The sequence below is a fragment of the Phlebotomus papatasi genome, chromosome 2, assembly GCF_024763615.1.
Source record: "Phlebotomus papatasi isolate M1 chromosome 2, Ppap_2.1, whole genome shotgun sequence".
NCBI lineage: Eukaryota > Metazoa > Arthropoda > Insecta > Diptera > Psychodidae > Phlebotomus > Phlebotomus papatasi.
The window spans coordinates 78,757,407-78,775,471 of NC_077223.1; the positions used below are offsets into that span (position 1 = coordinate 78,757,407).

Here is an 18,065-nt window from a genome sequence, read left to right on the forward strand (position 1 = left end):
TTTTTCCTACGGTCATCTAAAGTTGTGTTTTGCTCTAAAAAGTTAGAAAAAGTGATTTTTTCTGACCCCCGATTTTTGACCCTCTCGTCTTTAAAGGGTTAACCATTATTTCTAATATAATTACGCTAAGCCGTCTCTCGGCTAATCCTAAGGTCTGTCAAGGCCCTTGCTCTTATCTTTAAATCATATCTCAGTGTAGAATCCACGTGGATGAGTTATGATATAGTGCAAATATAGTGCAATATCTAGACCTAATTTTGAATTCTAATAATAATATGTTGCTCAATAAACCAATAAGTAAACAACAAACTTTTAGCTATCAGTTCTACCATCATATCATGCTAGAGTAAAATCTAACCGTTTTTGTAATTTAAAAGGTAACTAATGGGCAATATAATAACAATTACAATCTGTTCTTTATCTTAAACATTTTCAATGTTACTGAGGTCTCACTCCATTCCACACGGATAGATGAGAAGAAGATTCTCATCGCATAAGATTCCTGTTGTTTTTTAACCATCGCAGCCAATGCAGTGAATTATAGCTAAGGAAATCACAGCCGTTAAATCCAAAATCCTTATCTGGACATAAATATTGTCGTGCTCTTCCTAACTCTGTCTTGTTTGAGCAACTGTGTGACCTGCTAATATGTCCCATTGGCGGGGCAGGATGGGGCTGCAAGGGGACTACGGATGAGCCATGAAGGGAGTCGGATGAGAGCAAGTTGGAAGGTCACAAAATGTGCTCAAAAGTACAACAATCGTGCGAAAATGTGAAAGTAATCTATTGGTGAAAAGGAAGATGCCTTGGAAATGAAATTGTGTCTTACTAATGCCAATTAATGGAGGTGAATATCTAAAGCGGAGTCTCCATCGATCGGGTTCGTCTTCTGTTCTCGAGTTGAAATCTTTTGTTTGGCTTAGTTATGTTTCTAATATGTTGCTTTTTGTATGCCAATTTTCTTCCCAGCAAACATTATTGTCTCAATTTCGTTCCGATTGATAAAGTTTGGCACATTTCTCTCAAACGGAAGCCATAAAATTCTGTTAAAGAGTGGTAGCTCAAGAATTTTTCGCGCACATGCAATTGGATACTGTGAAATGTGAGAATACGTTTAGATTTCAATTGGTATGTATTGAATATTTTTCACAAATAAATATTACCGGACTTTTCTTCTCTTCAGCTCCAAGTAAACTCATACAGTGATGCGTCGCGAGAGCATAATCCACCTTGTATAAGCTTGGGAGGAAGAGTGTCTGCTGACGGCATAGAAATTATTTCAACTGAGATCGGGTCGGTATAAAAGCAAAGAGGTGGAAATTCTCGCGTCATTTTACCTTGATCTTGGATATACATCGCATCGTGGGGTTTCTTTCTCGTCGCCTTAAGTAAAGCACAAAAAAAGGTTGTCTAAATAAAACAAGAACGGTGATCGAGTTAAAAAGAGTTTAACAAGTTAATTTCTCCGCTCTGCAATTTTTTTGAGACACAATTTTTTTTTGTTTATTTTTCATATATTTGTTCTACTGAAATTGAAATTTATTAGCGAGAGAAATCACCTTGTGTGATTAACTCATTTTATTAATCTTGGCTAATTTTTCTAATCTTGTTAGCGTTCAATTTGATGGTGATAAGTGACGATTTAACGGATGGTTTTTTTTCTTGTATCTTAAGATTGAGTGAGGAAACGTGCCCGATTTGTGATCACTACCATTTTGGAGTTAGGAAGTGATTTTAACAGTGCATTCCTAAAGAGTGGACATTGGTCAGAACTGAGATCCGGATTTGAGGATAAATCTCGTGATTGGCACAAAATAAAATGGGCACGTTGATGATAATTGGAGTATCTACGCTGTTTGTGCTGACAAGTGCCATAAGTGTTAATGCCAAAGATGGTTAGTATATTCTTTTATCAATATTTCTCAGACAAGTCACTAGGTCAAGTTGAGCATTGATTGAAGTTATGCTCACCCGAAAGCCTGTCATTCAGTTCATGCGTGCTCAAATCAGCATCGGGATATTGAATCACGATTCGCATACAGTGGGCTATTATCCATAAATGATCTCTTCCCCCTAATGCAGATGCATCACCCATGCTGGACACCATCTTCTGCCCATTTCGCCCCAATCCATGGGACTGTGCTCGACAGAATCTAGCGCGCATGCTGACGAATTGGGACGCAGTGATCACCAGCAAGATGCAGGAATTCAAAGGTAATTTTCACATCATTTCCTCCTCTGCAAGTTAGTTTCTCACTTGGGAAAACAAGAACTATCTCTGACTGGTTTCAAAGAAGCCACACCAGTTTTTGCACAACGGAAAAAGACTCTCGTGTGTTGCAATCTTAGCAAATAATTAGACTATCGGATGCAGAGGGGACGTTTTATAGTTCTATAGTGGTCGTTACCAGTTTAGAGTAGGCTTCTATATGTGTTTGTAGAATTGGGACAGAAACTGTACTTGAATATTATTGCCAAGGTAAATAAATACTTCAAATCACGTTTTGATATTAGAATTCTTGCAAATTTTTTTTGAAGAAAGTCGATTTTTGCAGAATTTCCATAACGAAAGCAATTAGAGATAGTTATAATTTATGTTATACTTGCAGTAGTTTTATTAATTAAAATATCTTTTAATTCAATTAGGTTTAGATTATTTTTTAACCCCAATAACTTTCTTTAAATATTCAACATCTCCTTGATTTTATTTGAATCATACAGTCAAAGTTCATAAGAGACACAATAAAAAACAAAATAGCTTTCACTTACACGTAATCCCATCAAGTTTTTTATTATTAGACACCTTTGGTCAATGTCTAGGAATGTGTGATCATAAAAAAAATTGATGAAAAGAACATATGCTCAGAGAAACCTAAAATTACTGTGCTTCAAACTTCATTGGAATTAAGTATGTAAGGGAAGTTGGGGACCTTTCTTATAGCAATGGTTTTATAGTTCGGTTTTATGTACATTTTATTTCTAATTATTTTTTTAAATTTATTTTAGAGGAACTGGGGTGTCTTTGAATTGAGGTACCAATTAAATAATGTGGATTTTCTCTCCTATTTTTAAATAGAATCAATGCCTTATCATAATGTTATTCAGCTTTACAATTGGCTTGTTGAATTGAATTGAAGAAATTATATCACAGCAAGGTCTAGTTTCGAGATTGAAGACCTATTTCAAAGTATCCTAATTCAAAGGGGCCTCACTTCCCCCTACACCACCAACATTTGCTTATTTTGCCTTTGCGTTTGTACAGTTACCATTAGTTTCCTTTAACTTTTTTTACTCTATTTTTCTCATTATTCTTCAAACTGTTTATTAATACTCCTTATATTGCTCCTTCCCTAATATTGTTATAATTTAGTTTATTGAGAATAAACATTATATTTAAATTCAAACATTTTGTATGGGATGCGATTCGATCAATACTCGAAATTACTGTGTTATCACACTTGCACATTAAAATTTTAATATGATTCACATTAATTGTCGCTGGTGAGAGTCCAAATGTGTAATTTGTGTTTTTGAATCATTTTTTATTCAAAATTTGATCTATTTGTTGATAAAAAGGTAGACTTGATCCGCAAAATTTGATAGAAATTGATATATAGCATTAATGCGAAAAATTAATGCGATTTTCTCTTTAATTTTTTAATGTGAAAAATATTTATGCTTTAGGTAAAGTTAAACTTATTTTTGCAGGTCAAGTCCACTTCTTTATCAATAAATAGAAAAACCCCAAATATTAAGTGACTCAAAGACACAAATAACATATTTGGACGCTCACAAGCGACAATTAATGTGAATCACATTAAAATTTTAATGTGCAAGTGTGATAACGCCGTTAATCAAAGAAGCGAGAAATATTTTGTTAGCGCCAAAACGTAAACCTAAATCAATAAATCAACAAGTGAGAAAATTTATGAAATTATGATTACTTCAATGTAATTCAAAGCGAAATTATTGTTACTGAAAGGTGTAACCTAAAATGTAAATTAATTTAATCTTAAATATTCATTTGTAATCATAGAAATATAAGCTTCATGTATACTGCTTAAGTATTTTGGGAGAGTATTCTAGTGAAATGATATAATTATTTTACTTTTACATTATTAAAAAAAAGAACTTCCTGACTTAATTGATTTAACAATTTTATGGTCTAATGAAAATTAATTGTCTAGAGTTTATTGAAGAATAGTACTAGATCCTAAATATTGGAATATGTTCGGTCAGTTAGGGTTGTTTTGTGAGGATTTAAATACGGATTATGACCTGGGTTTAGATTTATTCACTTCTTACTTTACACAATGTTTCGGGATTCTAATCCGTGTTTAAATATTCACTTACTAGACTAGACCAAACGGCTGCCACAGCCTGGCCTTGTCTCTTGATTGAGTGGACATTTCCCGACATTCTTATTTAATGGTTTTAATCGTTTTAATGAAAGGTCTGTAAACAAATAATGATACTTTGGCTTATACAACCCGTGATAGAGCTTTTCCACCGTTTTGGCTCTTGAGATTGGTCACCAACGCTAAGACGGCGATGGCCGCGGGGGAGGTTGAAAATGTCACAATCAAGATGAAGAATAAATACAATACAAATACAATACAATACCCTAAATTTTATATCCAAAATTGTCATAATTAGGCAATTGTGTAAAAAGGGAAGGGTTTTATATAAAATTCACATGCCGTGAACATATTAAACATAATTCTTTTTGTGTTGAGTAATGAAATCTCGTCAAAGTATATGTCTGGCCAGTGAAAGTTTCGATAAGGTCTGATATCATTTAAACTTGTTCATTCTTTTTTTTCATTTTTTTAGTTCTTATAATGTTGTGCATTGGGATAAATTCCATAGGGGAAAGCGCGGTACCTTCTGCCTAGGCCAATACCCAAAAATAAATCTTAACATTTACAGTCAGTAATCTAACTTTTTGGACAGTACAAAATTCGAATTAGTCAATACAGCTCTTTATTTTATTGAGTAAGTTACTTAAAATCGGCCAAAAATTACTCCAAAGTCATTCCGTTGATCCTATGATTTCAAAAAATTGAAAAGTACAATGAAATATATGATTTTGGTCAGTGAGTAACACAGATTTGATCCATCTCTAATTTTTGCTTTACCAAGGAAAATGTGTCATTCAAAGGAAAAGTCCGGTATTCGTCGGTTGAAGGAAGGCACAGACCAGAATAAAAATTCTTCTCTTCTCAGAGATTTCAGTGCTCCACGCACCTTCTTCGGCGGCTTTTATTCTGGGTTGAACTTCCTTCCATCCGACGATCATCGGACTTTTATTTTGAATTAATATCAACGTCAGTTTCTTACATTCTGAAAATATTTCAATACTTTTGTGGACTTATTATGTTTAATTTTTAATAATCTTTTTACTTGCAATTTTTACCTAAAACGCTTCTCAATTTTCTGATATTATCATTTAATGCATTCTTTGCAAAATAACTCCCAATTTTCTAAACTTTAATTTTCGACTATCTCTAAAAGTAATCTAATAACTTAATTCTTTCTTAAAAGCTTTATTTACAAATAAATTAAATCCTGTCAAGTATTCTGTTCAAGTTTAATCCAATTAGAGAACACAATGTAAGTAACATAAGGGGAGGTGTGGCTATTTTGAACTGTAGCGCTACATTGATATACAATTTTTTCGCAAAAGGTAAAGTACTATCACTCGACCGGTGTTCTCGACTCGACCGGTGGGTCAATTTTTGAGTGTTTCATGGTCAGTTTCTATAAAATTGTCACTGATTCGTATTATTTATGGAATAATTAACCTATTAATGTTAGATCATACGCAAAATATTATAGCAAGTAATAGCAAACATAAATAAATTAAATAAATAATTCTACTGGTCGAGTCGAGGAACCGGTCGAGCGAGCGCACTTTACCTTATTTCTAAAGATAGCTGGGCCATATGATTACATATTTTTTTTAGTTCTATAATTGTTTCGTAGCGCTTAATTACTTTACGTTAAGGCTCAGTTACTTCAGAGATATCCGAAAAAATCGAATATCAATGTAACCCTACAGCTCAAAGTAGCCCTACTTTCCCCTGTTGTGATACAAATTATAAGGATTAAATTTAATTAAAATTCTATCCAAAATGCCTTAGATTTTTAGTAAAACCGTTTCAAGTCTGTCAAAATTCGTGTCTGAAACTACCCCACTCTCTCCTATCTATATTTTGTTGATTTAAAGCTGGTCTACAACCTACAAAAAAAATTTCACTAGTTTAATTAAACACTTTGCACATTGTAAATATGCATTATTTAATTAAAATTGTAGCATTTCTTAAATAATAAATAATTTGTATGTTAAGTGAAATCAATAAAACCTACTTTCGCATTTTTTTCCGCAGTGATTTAAAGATGAAGATTAGAAATGTACATGTTAAAAATTGTATATGAACATTTAAAAGAGGACACCGCTTTAATTTGAAGTTCTAATTTAATCTTTTGTTTTGTCAATCATCTCATCAATTTTTATTGTTTGAAAAATATCCAATTAAGAGAAGCTCATTTAAAATGTCTCAAGATTTCACCAAATAATGCCAGTCAAATTTTTAAAATGACCTCAGTACAGTCCCTTAGGAAAATTTCACTGTTTTGATTGCAATTACCGTCACGAAAATTAATTTCCCTTCGTTCCGCAATATTTCCACGTGTTGACACTGAAAAGTCGGTTTAAAATTTAGGGCTTTAGCAGTGGCGAGACTGGTTAATTCGACAAATTATTCAATTGCGAGAAAAGTGAAATGATGGCAATTTTGGGTGAATTTCATTTTTTAAAACCTGTTGTAAATTTCACACAGCTGTCTTATAAGGTATCCAGTGAGAATTCTTTTGAGTAACGTGACACATTTTTCACCAGCACGGTCAACTTTCTTTCTCTTGCCATTTATAGGCGCGATCATCTTCACCTTTTTCATACGAGATTACCCATAAATCGCCAATTTAGTTATTTTTGGAATATTTCTGTAGGATGAGGGACACTTTTGGTGGATGATTTTGGACATGAAATACTTCTTCGGTGGATGATATCATTTTATCCGTTAATTTATGCATTTAGATTTGAGATTTTCGGGTTAGTGATTCCATCCAGATCATCGTGTTCCATTTCTTTCTTCACCCACCATTGAACACCATCTGAATCACCAAAATCACTGACCATATAATACTTTGTTCTCTCCCTTCACAGACATGGAAGTGTAATAAATATTTCAATAACTTTTAGAGCTTACAAAAATAAATAAAATTCCTTGCATGCCACACAAGAAAAATCATATTTGTTTCTCTTTTCTTGCAGCAAGTGCTTCTCACGTGGCTGTAACATTTATAGAAAGAAAAAAATGTGTAATATATTAATATTGTTCATTGCAGCGGAAGCAGATGCAGAATATGAGGCAAAATTGCAATCGAGAGACTTCAGTGCGAGGGATCTTCATCAAGATAAACCATCCATCGTAATGGCATCGGTTGAGAATACAATAACCAATATTGCAGAGTCCGTTTCAGAACGTCTCGATCAGTAAGTGATTTTGTACAAAGACATTAATTGTATTTTCAAAGACAGTCACTTTACTATGACCATCGATTGCCTAACGGTCAACAAATACTGTTCACCTGGTTCACCTCCATACATTTCACACCATTCCTCTAACACTGAACAATTAGAATTTCTCCATGGAGGCTCATCTTCAGCCCAGAAATAATTGGATATAACTCTCAATTTTCAAAGCATAAGTACCGATCTGTTGTTGAGAAAAAAAATTACAAGCATTTTCTTTTCCCAGTACACGATCATGTTTACGGTTAATTAATTTAAGTCTTAGGCATATGTTTTTGCAGAATAACACACGCTGAGATGATGGAGCAAATGAAGAATGAAAATGAGAGCTTTCTTTACCGTACAATTTGCGGGAGACTTTAACAGCTTCTTAAAGATCTGTTTGTGGTTGCATTTGTTGAGCAATAAGGTTTAATCGTCGTAAAAATGCATGTTTAATTAACATGGATGAATGTAATAAGACGATTGAATTGGTTTCAATGGTTTTTATTGAGCTTTTATTGAATGATACTATATATATTTTTTATGGCAGAATTAACAGCAAATTATATTATATTTTAAATCATCATTTCGAGGTGGCAATTAAGACAGGAAAACCTGTTCTAAATTAAGTAATGATCTTTTTTAATACATCTCTACTTTTAATCAAACTGATGCACATTCTAATATTTAAAAAAAAAAATTGCTTATCTATATCAGAAGCAAAAAATAATAATTACATTAAAAATTAAATCCATCAAAGAAGTTTTAAACAACATTAAAACTCAAAAAAAAATTATAATACGTATGATTTTGGACCTAAGGTAAAGTGCCCTCGAGTCAATCGGTTCCTCGACTCGGCCGGTGGCCAATATTCGAATGTTTGATGGTGAATTTCTATAAAATTGTCACTGATTCGTATTTATTTGTGAAATAATTGACCTATTAATGTTAGATCATACACCAAATATTAGTGCAAATATAAATAAATTGAATAAATAACTCTACCGGTCGAATTGAGGTACCGGTCAACTTGAGGGCACTTTACATTATTTTATTATTTTTATTAATAAACATTTAAAGCTACAATGATGGACAAAACTGGAACATGTAAATAGATAATATTTTTCTCATTTTCTTTTCTTTTATTCCTAAACTTTATGAACTACGTGAGACACGTACACGAATTTTAACCATACCAGGTACAGAGAATATATTTCTTTCTTAAAAGAAGAGCGTTTACATGGACGATAGGCACAGATACCGTTTACCGGTTCTCAACCAATTTGAAATTATTTATAAATCACTCAAAGTGATTTATCACTCGAAACTTCAGATTTCAAAAATTCTATCAAAATACGACCCATTATACGGGCTTAAGACTTAAGGCTTAGCACTACGGCTTAACTTATCTAATTTCTTATCACTCAAGATTTTTTGGAAAATTTTGACATAAAATTAAATTATTAAAAGCCAAGAAAGGGGGCATTAGCTCTGAAAAATGCAACCAGTTTTAGTGTAAATTTTTTTCCTGTTTTTGTACACATTTTACGAGATATCTCCAAATCTACGTATGTTGCGAAATTGGGGTTTTCGGTTGCCTATTCTATATTAAATTGGCTTTTGTTTTGTATTTGTATTATTTTCTAATTCATTCTATAATGACAGAAAACAGCTAATGAACTCAAAAGTTTTTTCGGCACCCTAATAACATATGGGAAACATAGGAAATGTCATGCCCTTGTTAAAAGCAAATAACGTATTAGATTCTTAATCTATTAGGTCTATTTTTCCGTCCACTATCTACTATACATCTCATCAGACCAAAAATTCATTCAGTATTAGATTCTAAAAATCCAATAAAATTGGTTGCTATTTAGGATTTTTAGGCTTTCAGAAACTGGACTAAACCTGAAGACCAATTTAAGATGAAAGGAGTCGAAATATACATATGTATACATAACTCAAAATCGAAAAATTATTCCCACTCTCTGTAGGTTCGACTAGAAAAAATTTAATACAGTGTTTATAATTGAGAAAATCTGTATTCTGATATGAAATTTTGAAGAATTCCCATTCGGATGGTGTTTTGAACTATTTTTTATTCTTCCAACAGAAATTTTTGCAAATTTTTATTTGGTTTTAAGCTACAATTTTACTTAAATAAATTTAATTTGGAAAGTTCGAAAAAAATATAATCTATATATGAACGTTCTAGGCTAAAATAAATGATAAACTTAAAAATTAATGAATATCCTTTCAGTAATATTCTGTGGGATGGAGACCATTTCTTTAATCTATATTTTCCTAAAGAACTGGACTAAAAAGAATACCGTAGGAGTTTATTCTCCGGGGGTGACTTTTCCACTCTGCTCTTCATAATCTTTACTTTAATTTTTGATCTGAAGGGTGATCTTCACAGATCCTATCTACCATATTCAATAGGTAAAGACCATCCATAAATGCTAGAATTAATGTAAAGCTTACGAAGAGCAGAAATACGAGAAATATATATATTTTTTAACATTCAATATTTAGTTGATACCAGTTTATTTGTTCTAAACTAAGTAAATATCCAAATCTTATTAAAATCTAGGTTTTACATTACACTTTTTGAATAAATAAGAACTTTCCGAAAACTTTGGATAAAAAGAAACACGGATTTTGACCTAGATCCTTCTCCTCCTTTATTACTTGGACAACATTTCGGAGCTTGTTGGCCCCTTCCTCAAACGAAACGTTGTCCAAGTAATAAAGGAGGAGAAGGATTTAGGTCAAAATCCGTGTTTCTTTTTATCCAAATTAATCTACTGACCGAGCATCTAATATTTCCGAAAACTCTTAACCCTTTAAGGACGAATAAGACACCGCGATGTCCCAAAAATAAAAACTAATTTTTCGGATTATTTTGAGGACAAAATATAGTCAAAAAATTGATTTTGTTTTTGAAACACCTGTGGGTTAATCTAAAAATATTTTATTTTAAATTTTAGGATCTTTTTTGATATTTTTTGCATAGTGTTAAAATTTTCTTTAATCCATATTGAAAATCATTTTCAGTTAAGTTTTTTTTAAGTTACAGATTACAAAAAAAAACCCTGTCAATACTTAAGAGGAATTTTATTTTACCTGATTTGTCTTATTAAAATTTGAAAAGAACTCAACAGTGCATTTTATCAACTATACAAACTATAGGTACAAAAATCTATGCAAAAGACCTATAATCGATTATCCTCAGCCCTCTCAGCCATCTTTAATGCCAAATGTTAGAAAATGTTAATAAATCTTTAATGCCAAATGTTAGAAGCTAAATATCATTGAGGATGACCCTTAAAATCTTAATCTAAAAATTTTCTAAAGTTATTTTTATTTACTAATTTTATATACAGCTTAACATTTCAGTCATTTTGATGGCCTTGCACTGATCTGGAAGGAAATTCTGTAACGCTCTGACAAATTGGGTTCGAATTTCGAAAATGCGATTCTATAGCCGTGACATTGCCATTTCAGCTCACGTGGCATTGTCAGAAGTCACATATTTGAGATTTCTGGCAATTCAAATGACAATGAATTTTGTTAAACAAATCAACCAAGACGTACTGTATTTTCATAAAATCATCGAAATTTCATTAAAAAATTCAATTAATTGCATTTTCGAACTCATATGATATGACAAAATAAGCTCGAATGGCATTGTCAGGTTTCGAACTCACGCGTGATAATGCCACGAAAATTACAGAATTCCCCTACTGGTCGATTTCATGATTTTTTTCTTCAACAATTTTTTTTTGCTTATTTCTTCAATAAATATCTTCTGACGTGATGTTTACAAACAAATTTCATTACCTCCTACAGTAAATGAAACATGCTATGCAAAAGATCAAAAACCAATCTTAAATTTAGTATTTGATTAAAATCACATTACTAGAAAAGAACATCAAAACGAATATCACGATTTCGTGTGGTATTTCTTCAGAGAAAGTCAAAATATTACCAATTCAATCATTCCTTACCAATTAATGTTTGTTTAAAAGTGGACCAATTGTTTGCTACTTCTGTCCAATATTGTCGGATATTTTCATTAAAAAAATTATATATTAAAAATATATAACCTATTAAATTTATATGTATTAAGTTGCGCGATAATTGAGCTGGAAAGTAAAATGTTAATTTCAAAATACCGCTGCAAATTATAATCACTTGAACTTTTATTATTATATCTGTTTTCAAACAATTTTCTTCATTTTCTTTTCTTGAGAAAATGTTTTGAGCGTTTAAGAAGGTATGCAAGAAGAAGCATCTACTTTTCCATTTTATTATACAATGATGTATCTAATTCCAGTTTACTTTTTAATTTGTCTAGCTTCTGGGACGGTGTGAAAAATTACCGTGAAATTTAAGTGATTTATTTTTCTTAATGTATGTTTTGCTTGTACCACGAACAGGTTTCTCAGGAAGCCCAAGTCGGACGATCTGGAGATGGAGTCAAAGATGCAGCTATTGGGTGAGGAAAATGCTGGTGATGTGAGTGCTTTGGATGCCACTGCAAATGAGGCAGAAGGTGGCACTGACGATGAGATGGAAAGTGGTAGATATGCTGGAGGTGGGTTCTATGGGCATGAAAGCATGAAAATTCTGTCTGAATTTTCACCAAATACAGAAGACACTTTCACACAAGACACAATACTATATTTTAAAAGTTCTTGAGATTGGGGTATAAGAGGGCAAATGATGATAAATAGCACAAATAATTTCAATTATTGTTATTGTTTGTTTCTTCAGCTATCCCATAAATCACAAAGTATTACTCTTGAACATATATTACCTATATTACTTTCATATTTTTAAAGATTATTTTGATACAGCATTCCGCAATGAAGATTTTGTGAAATAATTTCCCATGAATTGTACCAGAAAAATGACCAAGTTGAATTCTTTTTGATGTAGATCAGCGCGGGAAGAAGAAGAAAAAGAAGAAAGCCCTGATGAAATTGTTACTTCTGGGAGCAATTGTTAAGGGGAAAATTGAGATGTTGCTAAAGTTGTTGTCCGCACATTTGCAGCTCAAATTCCTGGCAATTGCAGCAATTGGTCTGTTGATCAATGTGGCACGATTCTGGATTGATCTCAAGAAGGGCCATCAGCCACAGAAAGTAAGTGCTAAAGTGGTGATCGGCGTGGAATAAGGTGTGATAGAGGGTCTGTGCTTTGTCCGCCTTTCCTCTAACTTCTAACCCATAAAATGTGAAAATTGCGCCTCACCAAAATACTACCCTAACCACCTTATTTGCATTTCTCATAGTTAATGTAATTGCCGTATTTTTGTTCTTATATTTTTATACCATCTCGATCATTTCTCCGTTACCATCTCACTAAAAATCATGAAACATGCATGAAACATCGATCCATCAACCATCCATCCAATTTTGCCTAACTCCCGGCGCTATGGTAACACTCATGAGGGAATTTTCACCTAACATTCTCATTCTTACTTCTTGTAAGTTTCTCTTATATTTTTTTTATATTATCATTTTGACTTTAACAAAGCTAATCCACTGGAAATCAGTGAAGAATATTAACCTTCAAGCGGTCAAGTGAGGAGTGATTTCAAGCAATTACTGCACCAAAATGATTACATTTTTATCAATAAAAGTTAAGTTTTGGTAAAATACCAAATGTAGGGGGAAGTGGGGCATTTTAAAATTGGGGCAGCTTTAAAATTCCGCTTTTATGTCCTGTTTTTAAATGGAATTGAACCTTAACATAATGAAATTTAGGCAATTGATTTGCAGAGCAAAATTATATCATAATAAGGTCCACCTTCATTTAAAAATAAGGAAAAAACTCCCAATTTCAGAGCTGCCCCAATTCTACAGTGCTTCCCTCTTATCATTTTTAAATCTTTGTTAAACAGAAAAATTATTAATATAAATATCCATAAATTTTGCAAAGATTATTTAAACATAATTTCAATATTTTCTGGATTAATCTTCTATTAATTCCATTTTAATTTATTAAAAATATGTATTATTTAAGTACATAATGCCTCTATTTAATATACATACCTTTTCTACAATTTATTTGTTAGTTAATATGCTACTCTTAAAAAATATATATTTTTTAAATGGATCGTTAAAATTTTGTTGAAAGGATGCTGCTCATCAATTTGACAAAACTTTTCCTCACTGGAAAAACATCCTTTTGATGAACTTTTAACAAGAGTTGGCTGTCGATTTAACAAAACTTTTCCATTTTCTGTATGGAAGAACACCCTTTTGACAATCTTATCTTATTGATTTAACAAAACTTTCTTTAAAGGGGCTAAACTCAAGCTATTCTTTAATTTTGGTTTAGGGGAGACTGAGGCAAAAAGTCACAAAACGGATGTTTTATTTTTTTTACAAGCTACTCGAGCGCTTCAAAAATTTCTAATTAGCGCAGTTTTATAAAAAATTTACCGCTCTACAACTTTGTGAAAGTAATTTACCTCTATTTTGCAAGGAAATACGTTTATCGAGCTGTTTTCTAAAAAGTAATTTTGTGACCATTCTCAAAAATACTGGGACAAATAGTATCAGACATTGGGTATTATCATATTTTGATTCGTTTCATTACGGGCTTCCGTAAATTTGAAAAAATACCTAGAGGACATATTTTCATAGAAAATTTATTCATCTACACCTTTGTAAAATACCGTTTTCTCTGCGAGAAAAGTGAGAAAACGAGAAAAGTTCTTTTCAAGCTATTTTAGAAAAAAACACACAAAAGACTGCAAATCGTTTGACCAATGCAAACAACAAGCGGCGAGACATGATAATGACGTTTTTTTTCGTCGTGAGACATCAGAAATTGCTTCGCTTTTTTGTTACTTTTTGCTCTATACCTTTTGTTACTTTTAACCCCAAGTGGCCATTTTTAATAAAAGGATTTCTGAAGAAAAAAAACTTTTGTGAATTTCTAAAATAGATAGCGGATTCGTATTCAAAAAATCCAAATTATTTAGGAAATATTCACCAGTGCATCAATTTTGGAAAATAAGTAGGTAATAATTGTTATCTTCTGCCAGGAAAATATTTCAAAAATAGGGCTAAAAATTTAAATATTTTTTATTTTTTAAATTCCTTTCGAAATCTAAGAAACTTACGACATTGAAGAAAGTCTATGGAGGCTATCAATAGAAAAAAATTGATCCGCTATCTCTTTTAGTTTGGATGATATTGAATTTTGAATTTTTCGATTTGTGACTTTTTGCCCCAGTCTACCCTACAGTGCGACTTTAATTTTGTAAATCCAATAAGGGCCTATGTTCCTACAGTTTTCTAAACCAGTTGTTCTTTTGGAGTAATAGGGGGATGTGGGGCCATTTTGAGTTTTGGGGCTACATTGTTATACGATTTTTTCGCATATATCTAATGGAAACTACGTTTTAACATTATGTAATTTAGATACACTAAATAATTGTGGATCTAAACAAAATAATTGTAATAATCAGCTTCATTTTGAAATAGGCGGAAAAGTCGTATAACAATCTAGCCCCACAGCTCAAAGTAGCCCCTCCTTCCCCCTACAGTACGACTCCAATAGAGTCAACGTATTGATTTTGATATATCTACAATATTCTAAGTAATTAATTGTTATAGTTACTATTTTACTCAAAAATTGTCTTAGGCTCTTAGTAAACAAACAATTTAAAAGCTCAACATTAAACCTGAAATTTTACAAACTTTTTCACAAAGTTTAAAATTTTTAGGAGTTTACTCTATCGGAGTCATTGTGTATTTTTTTGACTAAACGTGCATCGTTTCAGTTTCTTCAATAAAATAAAATTAGTTTGAATATCCAGAGTTTACCTGCAATTTCACATTTACTTTTAATAAGATTTGAAATTTTTAGACGTTTATACCATTAGGTTCCCACTGTAATAAAAAAATTCGATTCGTCACTCTCCAAAAACGTATTTGATAAAATTATACGAACTAAAAATTAATAATGTAAAATTATAGGTATTTTGAGTTTCGTTTTTTATAATTGTTATATCAATCCAAAATTCAAATGATAAGAGATACTGATTTCCGGTCTATGATGCCCCCGCTTACATTCAATAAATTGATCTATATGTGTTTTATTTTACTTTTGTACGGTTATTACTTCTCTTTTCCTATTTAAACGATGTTTTTTGGTATATCTCGATAACGAACTTTAAATATTTTCCATTTATAAATGTGTTTCGAATTAGTCAGGATGGATACTACGTTTATGAACACCATTTACTGCAATATATGCCGTTTTGTACGCACAGAAACATTTTGACTCTAAATTTAAGAATATGTAAGATCCTGGGAACTTAAATTGAACGTGAATCCCCGAGGCGTTTAAGTTTAGAAGTTATGAGCGAAAAAAATGGGCTAGAATCCCTAGCTCTTTCAAGTTAAGAGATCGGGAACTTAAGTTCAGTATTAGCTGGAAAATGAAAAATGTCTACCAATTTGCAAATTGCAACTAAAACTAAATGTTCAAGGATTTAGAATTAGGGCATTGGCATTCATTGGATGGGATTTGAAATTAAATTCCTAGGTGTTTCTGTTTAAGAATTTTCCATTTTTCTGTGTATAGATTTTTAAGATGATATAGCAAACGAATTTAGAGTTTTCCATTAACAGATCTAGCCAAAAAATGATTTATTTCAGAGATTTTATAATTTTCAAAATGTTTAAATTAGTTCGATAGGGAGAGATTTGGCTACATAAAGCTGGAGCTACATTGAAAACGCAAATTTGTCGCATATTTTTAAAGAAAGTTGGACCTAACCATAATTTAATTTACATCTTTAATTTTTTTGTCAATCTGAATTACCTTATGTTAATGTCCAGGATCCTTTAGTAATACGCAAAATATAGCGTTTTCAATGTAGCCCCGGTTCAATATAGCCCCACCTCCCCCTGCATTAAAAACATTATTTTTTCGCATAATTCTAAAGAAATTTGGGCTTTTACGTAATGTAATTTACATATACCAAAGAATAATGGTAGATCCTGGTTGAATTATGGCTAGGTACAGCTTTCTTTAAAAATATGTGAAAATAGATTTTTCATTGTAGTCCCAGTTCAACGTAGCCCCACTTCCCCTTAACTGGTCGATACTATTTATTCGATTTATTTTAATATTACAATTGCCTTTATATTTTAAGATATGTATAAATCTGAATATGAATCAATAGAAAGTTTTCTTTGGGGTCTCGTAGACCCAATTTCACCACTTGAATTGCATTAGTCTAGCCGCTTGAAGGTTAACAAGAGTCATCACCCAGCTTGGTATTTATTGAGATACTAATTGAACAATCTATGCAGGTGATTTACTATGAACATGCGCAACACCAGCATCATTATGATGACCATGGTGATGAATATGGCGGTGGCTACTGGAAGCGCTCCCTGGAAGCTCCAGGCAGTGTAGCATCTGAGACGGAGGTCCATGAACTGCCCTACCGATACCAGAGACCCACATCCTCAGTCTATCACCAACCTCAGGCACCGCCCTACCTGTACTGATCGTCATCCCATTGAGAAGATCACCCAAGATCAACCTGACGAAAATATCCGAGAACATCGTTGATTTAGTTGACTAGATATTTAAGTAATTTATTTGTAAATACTTCCCCTAATTCACTAATTTATTGTCCCTTCAGTTTTTTTTTCTCACCTTTTACCCCACCCATTGAACCATTATCTATTACATTGTAACTGTTAAGAGAGACTCTGAATAAAAAAATAGTGCTCTAAAATGTATCAGTTTGGAGAATCGTAAATCTTCAATGCTTCCCTCTGCATACCAATTACAGATTGCTGTCTCAAATACCGTAAATGAAATTGGCAATAAGAATTTTTACACCACCATACAAGAATACTTTGTCATAATTGATCATTCAAACATCTTCCAAATATTCCCATACTCCACCCAACACGTTCGTTTTTCTGCCCTCGTCCACGGCAAAATTGCGTGAATTGCAATTTCAATGCGAGGGGATGGGAGTGGATTTATTATTTGCACGTGCAATCTCTCATAGCTTTACCACTCATGAATGAACTACCAAGGGGACAGTAAATCACTTTAAAGTGGCAGAAAAGAACATAAGAAAGTAAACAAGTAAGAAAAATGTTATATTTAAAAGATAAAATTTTGAGTTTATATTCATTATGTATAAATTGTTTTGCATAGGATCATATAGCAGACTACTGTAATTATCTTTTTCAGTGCAATTTCTGCGTTGGGGGTCATCAACCGAAATATTTATCTGAAATATCGAAGGCAACATCCCCTCGAATTTTCATGGCTCTCTCCCCTGAAAAAATATAATAAAAGATTTATTGTGAGAAATATTCCTTCAACTCTGTCACATCGATGCGACACTTTTTGCATAAGAATTGTCACCATGGAATGAAAATTAACTCAGAGAATCTGCTCTAAATCAGTCACTCAGTTCCAAAAAGTA

The 18,065-nt window shown here is 32.3% G+C and overlaps 1 protein-coding gene across 5 annotated transcripts; it reads left to right on the forward strand.

Annotated features, from left to right (window-relative positions):
• Positions 1-1,253: 1,253 nt before the first annotated feature.
• LOC129804554 (uncharacterized) lies at positions 1,254-17,357 on the forward strand. 5 transcript variants are annotated; one of them, XM_055851942.1, is made up of 7 exons: positions 1,254-1,405; positions 1,675-1,895; positions 2,083-2,214; positions 7,411-7,558; positions 12,022-12,179; positions 12,524-12,729; positions 16,924-17,357. In XM_055851942.1, exons 2-7 carry the CDS (start codon positions 1,820-1,822, stop codon positions 17,122-17,124), a joined length of 921 nt encoding a protein of 306 aa, XP_055707917.1. In that variant the 5' UTR covers positions 1,254-1,405; positions 1,675-1,819; the 3' UTR covers positions 17,125-17,357. The 5 variants fall into 5 exon arrangements, with proteins under 5 accessions (XP_055707917.1, XP_055707920.1, XP_055707918.1 ...); XM_055851945.1 differs by having other exon boundaries at positions 12,022-12,080; positions 16,954-17,357; XM_055851943.1 differs by having other exon boundaries at positions 1,254-1,895.
• Positions 17,358-18,065: the final 708 nt, after the last annotated feature.

Excerpts from the sequence above, each read along its gene's own strand:
- LOC129804554 (XM_055851943.1), top strand. The coding sequence starts at position 1,820 with ATGGGCACGTTGATGATAATTGGAGTATCTACGCTGTTTGTGCTGACA. Across the intron at positions 1,896-2,082 it reads AAGTGTTAATGCCAAAGATG|ATGCATCACCCATGCTGGAC; the intron begins GTTAGTATATTC and ends CCCCTAATGCAG. Across the intron at positions 12,730-16,923 it reads AGGGCCATCAGCCACAGAAA|GTGATTTACTATGAACATGC; the intron begins GTAAGTGCTAAA and ends CAATCTATGCAG.